This window comes from Coffea arabica, chromosome 11e (genome assembly GCF_036785885.1).
Source record: "Coffea arabica cultivar ET-39 chromosome 11e, Coffea Arabica ET-39 HiFi, whole genome shotgun sequence".
Taxonomy (NCBI): domain Eukaryota; kingdom Viridiplantae; phylum Streptophyta; class Magnoliopsida; order Gentianales; family Rubiaceae; genus Coffea; species Coffea arabica.
Window position 1 is genome coordinate 44338885 of NC_092331.1, and position 18181 is coordinate 44357065.

The following is an 18181-nucleotide window of genomic DNA, read 5'->3' on the forward strand; positions in this document are numbered from 1 at the left end:
TTCAGGCATGACTTTGTTTCCAAAAATATCCTTGTGTGTAATGGACTTATATATGCACACAACTCTTAGGCATATATTTTGTTTTTGTTTTTATGTTTTTGGTAATATATACAAGAGGTTTGAATATGAAAGTCTATTACAAACGGGTATTTTGAAAATGAAACTAGGCCTAAAATATTTAGGTGGTTATTTAGTCTTTTTACTGGCAGGATGTCCATATCATTTGAAGAAATGAATGGAAAATTAGCACTCATTTGCTGTTTGTATTTGATTGATGCAATTTAATGTTCAGGGGACAAAGTGATAAAATTGTATTCTTAGAGGAGGTTTTTTGGAATTAACATTTTTTCCTTTTGCAGATAAGTAAATGAGCAAAAGAAAGATTATCAAGGAAGATACAAAAGCGACTCAATAGAAGACCAACTCAAGAGATAGTAAGAAAGAATAAATTTTAAAAATTCAATTATAGATGTATTAGGGAAAAAGTTAATAAGAATCAAGATATTTAATTGGCCTAAACCAATCCAAATAATTTATTTAGATGTCCTTAATTGCTAACTGCTTTTGTCCTCCAGTTCTAACATCACAAGATCTACAATAAATGTAATTACCAAAGCTTCACAAATCAACAAAATTCCTTTCAACCTGCTAAAGTTCATTATGCTTATTATACCATGCTTGTCATATTAAAATTGATTTTGACCAATACTGAGTATAATTGTCTTATATGCTAGGGAGATTTCGAAATTATCTACTTCTTGCAAACAACATATGCAAATAAATAAGAACAAGTCAGCATCAACAATTTAAAAAAAAAAAAAAGAAAGGCAATCTAACCACCATAGTCATAAATATCAATGTATATCGTTTCATAATTCTTCAATGCTTTAGCCCTTCTAATTTCTTTGTAAAAATTGAGTTTTGATATTTTCGAGTGTTGTGAGAGCATCTTTTATGTTGATCCTGTTCTCTGGGACATCTGAACTGCAACTTAAAGCAAGCTGCAAGATAGATGATACACAAGCCATGTCCATGTTGGTTTGTTCTTCTTCTGGATGAAGTAATTTCACATCGACAACTTGATCTACAGAACTTGGTAATGATTCCAGAATCCAACACCTTATGCTAAGCTCTTCTGTGAACATCTCATCCTTAGGTCGCTTTCCAGTGAATGCTTCAATCATGGTAATGCCAAAACTGTACACATCACACCTTGTTGACACTAGTCCTTCTAGTCCATACTCTATCATAAATATTGAAATTCACATTAACATTGCAGCAAGGAAAAAAATAGTAGTTTTAAAAAGATTATAATGTATCATATTTAGAATACAATAGAAGTGTTATGACATATTGCATCTTAAATTTGATTTGGTTAATGAGTGACAAGGATACTCGTTAAGATAATTTTAAGAGTTAATTTTTTGACAACGGTAAAATTAATTTGAGAAAATATCTAAATGTAGGTGAATAATATATGAGAGTGTGTGTGTGTTCATATAACAAGTAGGTGTTATTAAGTGTTTTGATGCGTAATTTGAAAGCACCTACCAGGCTATTTTACCCAAAATTAAAAATTGTAGGCTTTGAATTAAGAATAATAACCTGGAGCGATGTACCCAATTGTTGCCAGGGTTTTTGTTTGTAGATGGCTTTCTCCATCTCCTAGGAATTTAGCAATTCCAAAGTCACTAACATGACCTACCATAGCTCCATCTAGTAAAATGTTACTAGGCTTCAAATCACAATGAATTATGGGAAATGAATACCCATAATGAAGATATTCCAACCCACGAGCCACATCAATCATGATGTCCAATCTTTGCATGATACTCAGGACATGGTGGTCAAGATGAAGCCATTTATCCAGACTTCCATTAGGCATGAATTCTAGTACCAAAGCTTTAAAGTCCGGATTAGAGCAAGCGCTAATGACTTTGATCAAATTTCTATGACGGAGGCGGCACAAGACTTCACACTCTGTGTCAAAAGTTTTCAGTATGTCATCGAGCTTCATATTAAAAACCTTTATAGCCCAAATTATCCCATTTGCAGATGCCCCTTTGTAAACTGAACCAAACGTCCCAGATCCAAGCAAGTTACTCACACTGAAACCATTTGTTATTTGTCGAAGTTCATGGTAGGATACCCTTTGATATGTTGTTTTTGGAAACAAATCAGGAGCTGCAGCCATAGTTTTCTTTCTTGTAAACCTCTTCATCAACAAAAGTGAAATGGCAAAGGCTAGGACAGCAGATCCTATTGGCAGCAACACAAGCAAGAGTATCTTTTTCTTTGATCTATGATAAAAATTTTGACAAGGTTGGAACCAAGGAGCACCACATAATGCTTCATTAGCAAGAAAAGATAGGATTGTGAAGTTCTTAAAAGGTCCTCCTCGAGGAATTGGTCCTTGTAGTTTGTTGTAGGAAACATTCAAATACTGAAGATCCAAGAGTACCTCCAGTGAGTTAGGTATCATACCAGCTAAATTGTTGAATGACAGATCCAAATACTGCAAAGTCAACATTTTCTTCATGGAGTCTGGAATTAACCCTTGCAGTTTATTATGCTCTAAGGAGAGTTCCTGTAAATTCTGTAGCGTCCCAATTGTGCTGGGAATATCACCGGAGAACTGGTTAACTGATAGATTCAGATTGATCAGTGCCTTCATATTTCCAATTTGGGAGGACAAAGAACCATTGAGATAATTCATGGACAAATCCAGTACCAACAGATCATTAAGGCTCCATAAGCTTGTCGGTATGCTAGATGTTAGATTGTTGGAGTTTAAATAAAGATATCTCAATGAAGAAATGTTCCCCATGCAGTTCGGCACTTTGCTAGACAGTCTATTTCTTGACAACTTTAAGTATCCTAAGTTGGGGATATGGCAAAACTCACTTGGAATTGATCCATGTATTTTGTTATCTCCAAAACTTATCCGCTGAAGATTTAGTAAACCTGAGATGGAACTTGGGATTGCTCCTATCAAGCCATTCCTTGCTAAGTGTATGGAGTTCAAGTTGCTCAAGTTGCCTAGTGACCTTGGAATTTCACCTCCAATTCCACAATGAAACATATTAATTGATTCAAGAGAGTTTGAAAGATTTCCAATAGACACTGGAAGATTTCCATTCAGTAAATTTTCGCCTAGGGACAACCTTCTCAAATACCTGCAATTTCCTATAGAACTGAAGAAGGTCATACCTCCAGATAGAGTAAAATTGTTTTTTGAAAGAACTAAGAATTCTAGGAATCTTAAGCTACCAAGAGAATCAGGAATTTCACCAACAAATTTATTCCTTGTCAGGTCTAGAGTCTTCAATTTAGAGGCATTGGAGAGAGTTGGCAATATAATTCCGGTGAATTTGTTGCCCCCAAGAAGAAGCACCTCAAGGTTGGGTAAAGTAACACCTAAAGTGGAAGGAAGAATGCTTGAAAAATCATTAAGTTCTATGGATAGTAGTCTAAGAGTTGAAATGTTGAATAGCTTCTGTGGGACAGGATCTGTTAACCTATTTTCGCCTAAGTGTAATTCCTCCAACTCGTAAAGGTCACCGATCCCACGAGGTATAACACCTGATAAAAAAAACAATCAGGCAACGAGTTAAATGAGAAGAAAAACCAATTCAATCCATGAATACATACATAATATGTGCGTGTCTATATATATATATATATATATATATATATATATATATTGGAAAAATTACAAGAACCTCTTCTAGAGATTCTGCCAATCCCTTTTAAAAGGCGGTACTTAACCGACACCCCCTCAAGCTGCCTTGCTTATTGCAATAACTTCAACAAAAATGCATGCTCTAAGTGCTTTTGCGTTAATTAATTGTTTTCTTGTTTACGGTTGTTTGCTTTATCGCTGCAACGAAAAGTACAGGTTGTCTTGGTTTCATTTAGCACGAAAATTCTCAATTACGGAATCAACAGCTTCGTCGTACTGGTCATTTCAAAAGCTATAGATATATGCTTGATCTACTCCATCTACTGCTCTTGAAAGATGAATTATGTTTCCTCTTATTTCTTCGTATATTTTTTTTTTACTGCATCATTTCTCAGCGTCTTTTAATTGTTCCTTCACCCAACAAAGAAAAAGAAAAAAGCCAGTCATGTTAGCAACAATATATAGGACTTAATGATCAAATGGACCATTTTGCGTATTTGTGGCTTTTAAGGTGACGAGGATTAGCCACTTTCTCAATTATAAAGCATTTATTGATTTAAGAATCAAATGAAGTATTTTGAAGCGACTTACTCCCTCCGTTCTATTTTGATGGTTCTAGTTTTTTTTGACATAATTTAAGAAAAAGTAGTTAATTTTGTTGGAAAAAAAAAATTAGGTTGTCTCTAAAATACGCTTACATTAAATAGAGTACAACTTTATATTAATTATTCATGGAAATTTGAATTAATAGTTTGTGGGAACTTAAATTGATGGTCAAGAAAGAATCAATTCTCATTTTATATCAATAAGCTTGAAAGAATAACAAAATTGGCTTTTCATATATCAATATGTTTTGGAAAATCAAAATTTACTAAATGGGACAGGTTATATTCAATAACAATTTAAATTAAACAAGATAGTTTACACTAATAATAACCTACATTGAATAAGGGTATTTAGATAAATTAAAAGATAACTATATTTTTCAATTAGAAAGTAAATTATAATTTGGAACAGATAAAAAAGAAAAATAGAACTATCAAAGTGGGATAGAAGGAATATTAATTTAAGAAAGTATGTTCTACAAAAAGCACGTGTTTAGAAAAATTTCCTGAGGTTAACATACTACCCTGACCATTTGTATCCGTTAACCAACATTCAACCCTGATCCAAATGCAACAATAACTGGAGCCATTGTTGGATCCGGTTCATTAGTATGACCAACAAGGATCTAGCACCAGATCACTGCTGATCAGGCTGGATCTGAGCCCAGATTTGAAAAGACAAATATTTGAACCTTTCTAATCATGATCCAGTGACGGATTCGGCTAGAATGGCACTTGAATCTGGCACCGAACATTTGATCACTTGGTCCATAAATGTTGCTTTTCAAGTTTCACATACATGCATCACCTAAGTCCTATTTGTGCATTTCAAGACTTATTTGTATGTTTTCAAGTCTCATTCACACGTCTTTCAATATTTATTGTACATTTCCATGTTTCATTTGTACATTTCGAGTCTTATTTGTACATCTCACATTTTATTTAAAAAACTAATTCAATAATTCCCCACTTAGTTTGTAAATGAGATATCAAACTAGTACAAGTAAAATCACGCATAAAGGCAAATATGATTTGATTTAAACTTTTCTTTTAGTGCAAATATATCACTACAATCTGATCAAATTAAGATGGCTTATAGCATTAAATCTTGATTTACAAATTAGACTAGATATACCACATATATAGTATTATGAACATTGATCAATTCACAAAAAAAATTTCGCACTTTTACCAAGCATATGTTGTGTCCTAAATTCATGATTATAAACAAAAACAAATTCAAACTTTTCCTAGAAGTTGCATCACTTCTATGATCATATAGGCCAGGGAAGTCATTTTGAAACTTTCTAATATAAAGTACCATGATAGATTTTAAACTTCATTTAAGAGTATAAATTCAACACACACTCAATCTTTTAATAACATTATGCACTAGTGGGTGGAATGGTACACATAAGTATTAGTATTAGTGTTCACAACCACTTGTTAACAACTTCTTGTCATCTTTTAACGTGTTCATCTATTTGTAGTGCTAGAATAAAGGTAGGGTCCGATTGTTAATGATTTTAGATGAAGAATGTCAATTCCATTTATAATGAAGTCGAGTTCACTAAATCCATTAACAAAGCCTTAGTCAATTGATCCGCAAGTTATTGGATGTTATTTTATATTCAACAGTCATGTGGCCATCTTTTGATATTTGTCCAGGGTATTTACGGCTAGATTTATCATAATACTCTTGTTCAAGGCTCTAGAGATAGTGTATAGAGATCGAGACATAGTTTGTGATTATAACTTGATATCAAGTAACAAATTCCAAAAATACTCTACATCTTTAAATATAGTATCCAAAGTTATAAATTCAGCTTTCATGGTGGAATAAGCAATGACCGGAGGTTAAACCAAGCTTAAACAATATTTCAGGTTCAACAAACTTTCAAATTTAGATTGAGCTTGGTTCGATTAGTACAAATTAGATTGTATATGTAAAAATTTCAAACCATACGAGCTTAGCTCGAGTTCAGTTCAATAAAAGTTCATTCAAGCTCGATTCCACAGAAAAATAAGCTAAATTTGAACAAAATTTCAAATTAGTTAAAATAACCAAATAAGTTTGAGCACTAGATTGCTCGACTTGATTAGATCCATTTACACTTCTATTTTTGGCTGGCGATACTATCGGAGCAATAATCTTCTTGCTAAAGTATGCTAAGATTTTCTCAATCAATCAACTCCATATCTTTGCATGGAATTTCCTAGAATCTATTAAGCACTAATTACTACTCTTTTTTCTCTCTCTAATTGCATTTTTTCTTGCTTTGTTACTCTTCTCTCTCTCTCTCTCTCAGACACACACACACACACACACTAATTCATCAATTATTTCCATGATTTACTCTTTTGGATTTTGCCTTAAATCTTTTTTAATAGACTAATTCTTTTTCTTTAATGCACTTTTTTATTTTGATAATTTTCTTTAAAATATTATTTTTGCAAATATAGCATGATTTAATTCCAACAAATTTTTGTTCAAAATGATTAGTGTTATGATGTCACTGTAACTCAATGCTTTGATATATTTAAAATTTTTTGGCAGCAACATATTTTATTCCTTTGCATTCTACTTGTTTATCATGCACTTTTGCAGTTGATCTCATTAAAAACTGTACCATCTCTTCCTCTTTTATATTCGTCATATAGGTTTTGATTTCTATCAAGTATGATATTCTCTAGTAACTAGACAAGAGAAGGTTTAATTGCGCATTATATTGTATATCCCATCCATATTGGGAAGTAAGGATACTATTGCTTGTTTGAATTAAATTATGTTGTATTTGCAAAAAGAATCTTTTGAATAAAATTTTAAAAATAAAAAAAGAGCACGTTGAACAAAAGAATTAGTATATAAGAAAAAATTAAAGCCAAAATCAAGTTAGTAAATCATAAAAATAATAGATCAATTAATCTAATAGAGAGAGATGAAGAAGAAGTCGGTAATAATAGGGGACAGATTGAGAGACCCTAGCACTAATAAACTTATTTATAGAGAGAAAATAGAAGTAATTGGTGCGTAATGGGTCCCATGGAAATCAATGAATATACTTGATTGATTAAGGGGATTCTTAGCATTTGAGAAAGATTATTGCTCTAGCAAAAAGATTATTGCTTGGCTGCTTTCTGTCCTCTCAATTTCCCCAGAAATTACACAAATATTTATTTATTTATCTATTTCTCTCTCTATCTTCTCTAACTGAATTTGTTTAAAATACTATGTATCCTTGTGTAAATTTGACTTTTTTAATTTATTAAAGTAATTATTTTCTTTGTCTTCGTATTCTTTCTACAAATTAGTGAATTTTTTATCTGATTTATATTTTTCTTAGAAAAGTTAGGATGCATTAAATTGGTTTACATGAGCAATTGCTACCCTTAGCTATCAATAGCTTAAGAATTCTTTTTCCATGATTTTATTGAGATAACTTAGAAATGCCACTTGTTTATGCCAATAAGTGAATATGACCCTTAACCTAATCATTTTTTTGAGGTTATGGTTAGATTTCAAAACCTTGATTTAATCAACATATGATAGCATAAGTAAATATCAAAAGTATCTGGTTGTTACCTGTCAGATTAGCAAACTCTATGCCTAGCCGCTGCAAATTAGTAAGATTGCCAATATCTGCTGGGATTTGACCTGCAGACAAGATTCATGATATTTACATAATTGCCTGAAAAAGTGTATATGTATACATGCAAGTAATTGTTTTAAGAAACACATCTTAGGCTACCGAAAAGGGTACTAGGTAGTTTGCAAAATAAAATGATTTAAATGTGTTCCCGGAATAATTCAAGTTCTATTTATGTATATAATTAAGAAAACGGGGAAGTAATTATGGACTGTTTTGATTGTTGAAAACAACTTAGAACTTTCATATATTTTAGTTAATGAAGCTTAATTCCAAGATAAATTTTGGTCAGGCCGGTTCACCAATGACATCCATGCATTTTCTTGTATTTTTCTGGGCCATCTTGGCTAGGAACCATCACAGCTATAGTGATCGTCCCAAGCTGTGGTCTATCTTCTTGTTTTTACATCGTGTGAGAGTTATGGAGATCATATTTCTATAAAACATGACGTAACATATGTATAACGACAAATCCGACAGCCCATAATGTAACATATATCTAACGACAAATCCTGTAGTCCATATAAAGGAAATGGGTCAATTACACATTATTTTCCTTTGATTTAGTACTTTTCACTTGTACGTAAAGTTGTTATAGTTTGGATTAAAATGTCATGGTGATGGATCTCTCCTTTGTAACAGAACTGGTTAAAATATCGAAAGTAACTCAATGTGAAGATGGAAATTACTTGTTAATCACAAGGAGTCATTTGTAGATTTTGAAATCCATAGAAAAGAAAAGTCATATGGAAAAGCGCTAAATGATGGTAAGCTAAACTGCAATACATACTAAACTTGTATATGTTGGCCATTTCAGTAATTTTAGTTTTTAAACAAATGTAACCTTTACATTTAAGCTAGTTTCTTTAAGTGACAGTTTTTGTCACTTTGACATTTTCATTCAAATCATAAAGGGGGTTACATATTTTTTGAAATCATAAGAGAGTTCTAGTGAAAAACGCTAATTGACGATAAGGTAAAGCGTAATTTTTCCAAAGGAAATTGTAACTCAAGATAATGGAATTACTACCTAAATCGTACCTTGAATATCGTTTCCGCCTAGATACAACACCCTTAGTGTAGTTAGATTCCAAATCTGTCGTGGCATATTTCCTGCCAGATTATTGTATGACAAGGACAAGATTTGAAGCCTTGGACAACCTCCAATACCAGCCAGAACCGCGCCGCTAAACTCGTTCCGTGACAAATAAAGCCCTTGGAGTCGTGGTAGATGATGGCAGATACTAGCCGGAAGGTAACCGGATAAAGTATTATTCGTAAAAATTAATATCTGCAATGAGGAGAGGTTAAATAAAGACTGAGGCAAAGGGCCTCCAAGTTTATTATGTCCCATGTCAAGGGCCTCCAAGTTCTGTAAAGCACTCCAGTCTTGAGGCAGATTTCCAGTTATGAGGTTCCGACCCAACCTGATGGTCTCTAACATTGTTGCATTAGAGAGCGTTGGTGGCAATGAACCTGAAATTCTGTTACTATGCAACGAAAGAAAACGAAGTCGAGATAAAGCTCCCAACCATGATGGAAATTCGCCATCAAAGCCGTTGAATGCCAAGTTGATGTACTTGAGTCGACGCAAATGAACCAGCTGAGTTGGAAGATTTCCATGGAAGCTATTGTTTTGAAGGTTCAGCCAGACTAAGAAAGAGAGATTCCCCAACTGTGGAGGTATGTTTCCAACTAAGCCCATTTTAGGAAGATGTATGGCAGCGACTCTTTGATGGCGTCTGTTACAAGTGATTCCTATCCAGTTGCAAACAGAGGTAGAAGTGGACCAATTGATTGGAAGGAAGTTTTGGGGGTCGGAAATGGTAGACTTGAAGGCAAGAAGAGCATCTAGATCATGATCAAGGGTGTTGTTGTGGGCAAGAACGCTAGTGGTACTCGAGGAAGCTGTGCTCAGGCTTGCAACCGAGGCTACAAGGAAGAGGAGATTAGTTTTCTCCATATTTACTTTCCTTTCCGGAATGTGGACATGTACTTGTATTGCCATACAAAACAATACTAATGGATTCAAGTACAGCAGCCCTTCTTTTATTTTTATTTTCTTTGATCCTTGTAAGGTGAGAAAAAGATAGCTCTTTTATATCTTATTGGTAGCGGCTTACCGCTTGACAACTTGACTTAGTCCTTGAAGGAGTCTTTTTAAAAAAAAAAAAAAAAAAAAGACCTTGAAGGGGTCAAAATGAGTGGGTCACATAGATATGGGTGTGACTCTTCCAAATAGATATGGGTGTCACTAGAACTGTTAATCGAGCCGAGTCGAGCCGAGTATTTGGCTGCCGAACTCGACTCGAGCTCGTTAGGAAAACGAGCTTTAAAATGTGTTCGAACTCGGCTCGTTAAATGTACATGTGGTTCGAACTCGAGCTCGAGCTCGACTCGTTTGTGATAAACGAGTCGAGTTTCACGAGCTCGAGTTCGAACTCGTGCAAATTAACCTTAATAAAAATCTATAATTTTTAATTTTTATAATTTTAATTTCTAAAATGACAAATATGCCCTTCATTAACGAGTTCTAACGAGTTACTCGAGTCGGCTCGTTAACTAAACGAGCATGTTTCGAGGTCGAGCTCGACTCGTTAACCAAAATTAACGAGCCGAGTTCGAGCCTTAACGAGTCGAACTCTAACGAGCTTTCGAGCTACTCGATTGACTTAACAGCTCTAGGTGTCACATAGGTATAGGTGCGGTGAGGGCTATAGGACAGTGACGGTGTGGTCACTAGTCAACGAAAAATAGTATAATGATGCGCCACGGAGGTAAAGTAGACCTTCCATATTGCTCTCCATCCTATATTATAGGGTAAACTACCTGAAAAGTCCTTGAACTATTCAAATCATCAACTTTTGATATTTTATCTATTTCAAGTTTTAGATTGTCCTATTAAAAATAAATAGTGTCAAATTTTGATTCTTCAATCCATTTCTACATTAAAGCTAACAAATTTGAGGTCAAGATTTGATGAATCTAACAATGGAAATAGACAAAAAAAAAATCAAAATTTAATACTTGATATTATTGATGAGCTTGAATAATTTATAGGCTCGCTAGATAGTTGACTCCAGAAAATAATCTCGCCCGCAACTACCTTATACAAAACTGACACGAACAAATTTCTATGTCATCGAGTACGAGTTACAGAGAAGCACCACAGCCACTTCAATTTGTGCAGATGTCACAGTGAACAATTAAATAGGAGAAAAATTGAAGTCTTTCCTCTAAGAAAAGACTTGAACATGAAGTCATTTATAAGATCCAGCGTGTGTGTAATGTACTTGTTTGTTTTGATTTAATACGAAGAAAAGGCCCATCAAAACTTAATATGTCGGTTTGATAAGTAGGACCTTGTAATTGAAATGTGTTTCTTGGTAGATGCATGTAATTTAGCCCAATAAATTGTAAAAATATATGTTAATTACATCGAGATTTCTTCGGTGATAACAGTATTGATATACATGTCTCATCAAATTTTGGCTGGTTCTATCTAATTAGTGTAATTCTTATAAGATTTTATATATTTTTCACTTAGTTGATGTAAATAAATAAAATTTAATTATCCAAAATTAATACGAGTAATATTAAATAATGCAAGAGTTGCACCAATCATTCAATTGAACTTACCCTTATCGGTGTTTAATGGTCTAAAATGAAAGTAAACAATAACATCTTGTCAAGTGCAAACAATGTCATCGTGTCAGGGGTGTGTTTTGGACGGATACGGGGCAGAATGACCGTCTCTGAACGGTCCCCTCACAAACACAATCTTGAGGACTAGAAATAACCACGTCGACTAGTTTTGGGAAGGTGAAAAACAATGTTTTCAAAATCGGTCCGGACCGGCCGGTTCGACCGGTCGAATCGCGAACCGACCATGTGTCCGGTCCGATTCATAGCTTGTGTTGACTTTATCCTAAAATCGGTCAAAATCGTAAAAAACCGTTCAAACCATTAAATTCGGATCGAACCGTGAACCACGGTTTTTTAATTTTTCACAATATTGACTGAATTTTGACCGAAATTAACAACTAAACCTAGTCTTCTCTCAAGTCTTCAGTCTTCAATCTTCACAATTTTCTCATCCGCCGCATTTGCTCCATAGCGCCGGGTGATGGGTCATAATTTTTGTCGGGTGATGGGCTCCTTCCAAATCCCCCAACTTCACAGCCGATTCGAAGGTGTTGCTGGAGATTTTTGTCGGTGGGCAGCTTCATTTGCAGTAGGGGCCGCGACGGCGGCAGTTTCATTGTGGAGAGGCGGGGCGGAAGGGAGGGAAGTCTTCACTCCATCCTTCACAAAAGATCTGGTTTGTCCTCAAATTAGATAAGTCTGTTTGTCCTACAATTTTTTTCTTTTTCACTCGTTAGTTGGCTTTGTTGCCTGGCTTGAAGATTGTAGCAATTATAATACTTAGCTGGAACATAAAATTGAAGAAGAAAGAAAACATTTCTGGTTCCTCCTTGCTTCCAGTTTGCAACCGAGAGAGTGAGGGAGAGAATTAAAAATTTGCTAGCTTCATTTCTCCGGCTTGTAACCTCGAAACCGTGAGCCAAAAGTGAGGAAAAAATGAGTGACTGGTGCGGCTTAGGAAGAACTGAAGCAGGAACTAAAAGTGCAGGCTGCAACTTTCAAATTCTAGGAGGAAAAGGGAAGGTAAAATTCTGTAATAACCTCTTACGCGTCTAATATACATGATACTTAAGCTGCCTGTGAATTTAGCTAGGAAAATGGACCCTTGGCTGAGGGAAAAAAAAATCTGTGCAGCAACCGAAAGTTTACTAGGAAGAAAATTGCACAAAAAGAATGTGTGTTCAGATACAGTTCTGTGTTTCATGTATTTCCTTTAATTTTGATGGGGAATAGCATTTGTGAGACAACTTCAGAATGGCGAACTAGTTGTAGAATCAGGCAAGAGATAATTTAAACATCTTAGTTTAATTGGATTTCTCTAAATGGCTGGGCTGTCTCTAGTACAGCAACTGCGGAAATGTTGGTTAGCATGTTCAGCAAGCCGACAAACAAGTTAAATGACTTGTTTATGCATTTGTACTTGGTGGCTGAAATCCACTTATCAGAATATAATCATTTTCTGGTTGTTGGAATTTTCCTGAATCATTTGAAAGGAAGAAAATGCTATTTGATACCAACTTAGTGGCACCATTCTTGGATAGCTACATCACTCAACAGAAGGTTTATCCAGTGTGGATAGGAGATTTTGCTTCTTAAAGTTATACATAGCCTATAGAAATTATTTTAAGTAAACGAAGGCAAGATGCAACTTTGGATAAGTTAAAGTTATGAAATGGAGTTTTCTATTATGTGAGGTCAGTCCAAAATATTGACACATCAAAACTAAGGAAGACCTCCGATCAAAGTTGTTAATTATGGAGTTTTCTTATGTTAATTGTGGTTTAGCATTTATATCTTATTCTGTGCACACGTATGTGTGTCTATATATATATATATATATATATTTATTTATTTATTGAATCGGGGTTGAACCGGTCCGACCGGTTGAATCTCGACCCTTTCACTTCACCGGTTCAATTAACGGTCCGGGTTTTAAAACATTGGTGAAAAAATGACGTCACATAAATTAGTAATGGAAAAACTAGTTTTGGACAAACACCTTTTAGATAACCAAATAGTACCACTGTCTAATATGACAAGTACTATAGTACAGAAACAAGTTCTCTTTATGTGGCACACTTACTAATTTTAATATCCTTTGTACTTGTAAATTTATTTAGGATTTCCATTTTTTAATACTTTTTTTTTAAAAAAAAGATAAAGATAAAAGGTGAGGTTTAACCTGATTCCTTTTTCAAGTCTATCCACTTGTTATGGTTCCTATCTCTATCTTTATAACTAGCTAATCTCATAGACAGAATTAGAAAATTTAGATGGGGGGAGAGTTTTAACAAATCTAATGTTGCATATACACTATAGTATTTCAAATTTTATAGGGGCAAAAATATAAATTTATAAAGAGCCTACTTGAAAATTTTTAAATCTTAAGGGTGAGAAACCTAATTTCTAAAAATTTGGTCTCCCCTTCCACCCTAATATCAATCCTAGCTAATCTTTATCTCGAGCACCCCGATCTAAAATGAAAGTAAATATGTATGTTTGGAAAATCATTATTTAAAAAAGCAAGATATTTATTTGCATCACAAACATAATTTTCAAAATATTTTTTATCTTTTCAATCATTTTTTATCTTACATATATTTTATTACAAAAAAATATAATTATTTTAAATAAATATTTCAAATAATCTCCCATGCATATGCCCAAGGGTCAACAAAGGACACACCCTATTTGACTAGACTACAATGTCTATTTCTCTGTAATGTTGTGTCATTGTGAACACAAGTAGATTGCACAAATCGAGAGCGGTCAAGCCCAACTACCAATACTTTGAAACCACGCAATGGTGAAGATTTTGGGTGCATTTAATAAAAATGAAATTTGAAGTCTCAAGTTGTTAAGTTATTAAATTTTAAATATTAAATCTCATATATTTGAATATATATCATATTAAGTGATAAGTAAATACCTTATCACTTATTTTTTAGAATAAGTTTTGTCTAAAAAATTTAGTGCTAATTAATTAATTTACATGTTCTATTTTTTGTTATTAAATGCATATGAACATGTTAAGATTTTAATATCTTTAATTTAAGTATTAAATTGGGTTATCAAATAGTGTCTTAAAAAATGTCTTCTTTTCCCTATTAGAAAAAACTAACAATGAGATTGGATGAGTTAGAGTCCACTATAACTCGTATAAATCCACACATATATTCTAGCATAAAAAAGATGATGACGAAAAAATTATTTTAAAAAAATCTCAGGGGTGTGTTTCAGCCAACATTTTTTAGATAATTAAACAGTACCACTGTCTAATATGACAGGTACTTAGTGAAAAGCAAAGTTCTTTATTTATGGCACACTTACTAATTTTAATGTCCTTTGTAGTAATAAATTTAGTTAGGATTTCCTTTTTTTTAAAAAATATTTTTTGTTAAAAAAGATAAAGATAAAAAAATGAGGTTTAACTTGATTCCATTCTCAAGTCTATCGATTTGTTATGCTTCCTATCTCTATCTTTATCTCTAGATAATCTTATAGACAAAATTAAAAAATTTAGAGGAGGGACAGTTTTAACAAATCTAATGTTATGTATGCACTATACAGAATTTTCAAATTGTTATAGGGGCAAAATTTTAAATTTATAAGGAGCCTACTTGAAAATTTTAAATTTCTAAGGGAGAAAAACATAATTTCTAAAAATTTGGGCCTTCCTCGCTCCTCCCTAGTTTCAACCTTGACTAATCTTGATATCGAACTCCCCTCCTAGTTTATCAATTTTTTTGGCTCTTTTTTTTCCCGACAAGGGAAGTGTGGGATTTAAGAAAGAATAAATTTTTTATAAACTGATAATGTATTGATTTTTTTATACTAACAGTCTTTAATGTATATTGTATGTGCATGATTTGAAATTCAAATTCATATTATGTGGCATTAATCTAAATTTGTTTGTATAAAAAAAAATTTACACTAACAGTATATAAAAAAAGTTATTCTTTAAGAAACAAGAAATAATATGAGAGATATTAGAAACGAGAACCTCTAATTCTCGGATCATTTCACACATAAATAGGTCTGTCAATCGGCCTATATGAGTCGGATTTTGATAAGTACAAGTTCATCTCATTTAATTTGTAATACTTTCGAGTTTTGAACCATGAGTTTCGAGTTAATAAATGTGATGATCATACTCAACTCACAAAATATTCGGGTTTTAAACCTTAATCGGGCTTAGTTCTAAGTCACTTATTGCTCCTCAATTTTTTTAATATAATAACTATTGAGTTGTAAAACTAATTTAATATTAATAGGACTACAACATTAAAACTAAACATGAACAAGTAACAGTTCTTAAAAAGTACATAAACTAAGAATTTTTTAATAATATTTATATCTAATTCATTCAAAGTACATGAAAAATAGTAATAAAATATACGATCATAAATCAATAAATTTTCAAATGTTGGAATTTCTTCGTAATTTTGTGACTTGAATCCAAACATGCTTGATGATTTGTGTTTCTAGACTAAAAAAAATCAACCAGTATTATGCCAACAAAATATTTGCTCAACCAAAAACAAAAGTTAGAGTTTCAGTTGTGCATTACCAATATTGGCTCTCAAAAAAGTTAGTAGAGAAGTCTCCAAATGAATTTTTGTGTTATAATTTGTATATATTTAGTATTCAGTAATAATATATTTAGATATATAATTATATATAATATCATTATATATATTTATCATTATATATATAGCTAATTTAAGGATCGAGCCTATATCAGGTTTGAGTTTAATGAGATTCAAAGTCAACTCATATTTAATTCGGACCTATTTTTTAAATTCAGGCTCAGATGGACTTACTAAAAAGTCAGACTCATCGAGCTTTTTTGGGCCAAATGAGCCTAGCTCGAGCTGGCTTGCCCCATTGACAGTTCTACACATAGATCACAAATTTCTTCTCTTCGCAAGACACTTTTCAAAACTCCCTTGAGTTTCTTGTTTAGCCCCTCTACGCAGGTTGATTTAACATACAACACAACGCGCACGGAAGAGACGGAGCTACAGTCGCTCACGCAGGAATCCTCCACCATCGTTGTAGCATCTCGAAAGCACTGTAAATTCTATCTAAATTCTATTTTACTTGTTTTCTAATATTTTGTTTTTTGAATATAAATGGGCTGATATTTGTTTGAGTTTCTAAGAATTTTGGGTGGATGATAAGCGGGATTGAACTTAAAAAATCCTGGGTTTTCTCATGTCTGCTTAGTTTTTTAACCCGCTCCTGATAAAAGGCTTAAGACTTGATTAAGAGGCAAAAGGTTAAAATCAAGAAAAAGGCATTTAACGATTTTGATGTGTCATTTTTGTATTTTGCGGGTAAGACAAAATGGAAATCGAGCAAGTCCAATGCTTGCTGAATGTTCGTGTGGAGAAGAAACAACAATTTGTGCCAAGGAGACTATCAAAATTATGAAGACTAGTCAAATGAATATTATAAAATTCCCACAAAGTTAATTAAAATGCTATATTGGCAATTTAATAAGCGACATTTTTACTAAGCCAAATTAAGCATAAAATTAGCTAAAATTCACCAATCTTCACTAAATATTCACAACTCATGATTTATTCATCATCAATAATCATCAACAACACGAACAAGTGTAATAAAAAATCACCAAACTTGATAAAGACAAGAAATTTGAAATTGCCGAAAAGACAGGAAATATTCACAAATGACAATAATCAAAAGGCAAAGTTTAGTGAAGATTTGTTACCTTAAACTTATTGAGTGATGACTAGGGATGCAAATGAAGTATAAACCCTTAAAATCTCACTCCAATTCAGTCCAAAGTTGATGATTCAAGAAGCTAAAACCCTAATCCTTAAGTGAGTTTTAATTCAACTTTCAAGTGATATTTAAAGAACTTTGAACCATGAAAGCTTCTCTAGAGGATTTGGGGAGTGTTTTGGTGAAATTAGATGGACGAATTGATGGTGACAAGAGGGATTTTGGTAAGTAGTGTGTGTTTTAGGTGTGAGTATATGCGTGAGGTTGAAGGATGGAGGAAAATTTGAAGAATCCGTGAATAGATTCCTTTTAAAGGCCAACATTTCGCTAGAATCCGGCAAATTTCTGGTCAGAGAAATTTTTTTTAAAAAAACAATTTCAGGCTCCTTAACTATTCGGGCAGATTTCTGGCCAGATTAACTGCTGAACTTTTGATTTCTGTAGTTTTTCCTCCAATTTTTTGCTTAGTCAAGATTCAGCACTCAACCCGGTTTTCAATTGTTTTCATGTTTTTCAAGAAAAATCTAATTTTAACCTTAAAAATGCATTTTTCTCAATGAAATAGACTTAGAAACACAAGATCATGCATTACTATAATACAAACATGAATCATAATAAATGCAGGAAATGCATGAATTGAACATGAAATCCCCCTTTATTCCTCAATGTAGGCATTTTTGCACTTGAGATGATTTGCATGATCCCTTATTGTTGCAACCTACAAAACACATAAAAACACAAATCAAACACTTGAAAATTACTAAAGCAAGAAATCGTTGAGTTGCCTCCCAATAAGCATTTCTTTATAGTCATTAGTTTGACTGCATAGCCTCATTTGTTAATGAGGTTTC

The 18181-nt window shown here is 33.1% G+C and overlaps 1 protein-coding gene and 1 long non-coding RNA gene across 2 annotated transcripts; one reads left to right on the plus strand and one right to left on the minus strand.

The window, feature by feature from the left end:
• Positions 1-822: 822 nt before the first annotated feature.
• Positions 823-10037, minus strand: LOC113718306 (uncharacterized). Its single transcript, XM_072073032.1, has 4 exons — positions 8976-10037; positions 7871-7942; positions 1606-3582; positions 823-1243 (listed from the first exon to the last, which is right to left on the minus strand). Exons 1-4 carry the CDS (start codon positions 9940-9942, stop codon positions 897-899), a joined length of 3363 nt encoding a protein of 1120 aa, XP_071929133.1. The 5' UTR covers positions 9943-10037; the 3' UTR covers positions 823-896.
• Positions 10038-11778: 1741 nt separating this feature from the next.
• LOC113717868 (uncharacterized) lies at positions 11779-16797 on the plus strand. Its single transcript, XR_003454537.2, has 2 exons — positions 11779-12255; positions 16387-16797. It is a non-coding gene; the product is annotated as an uncharacterized lncRNA (long non-coding RNA).
• Positions 16798-18181: the final 1384 nt, after the last annotated feature.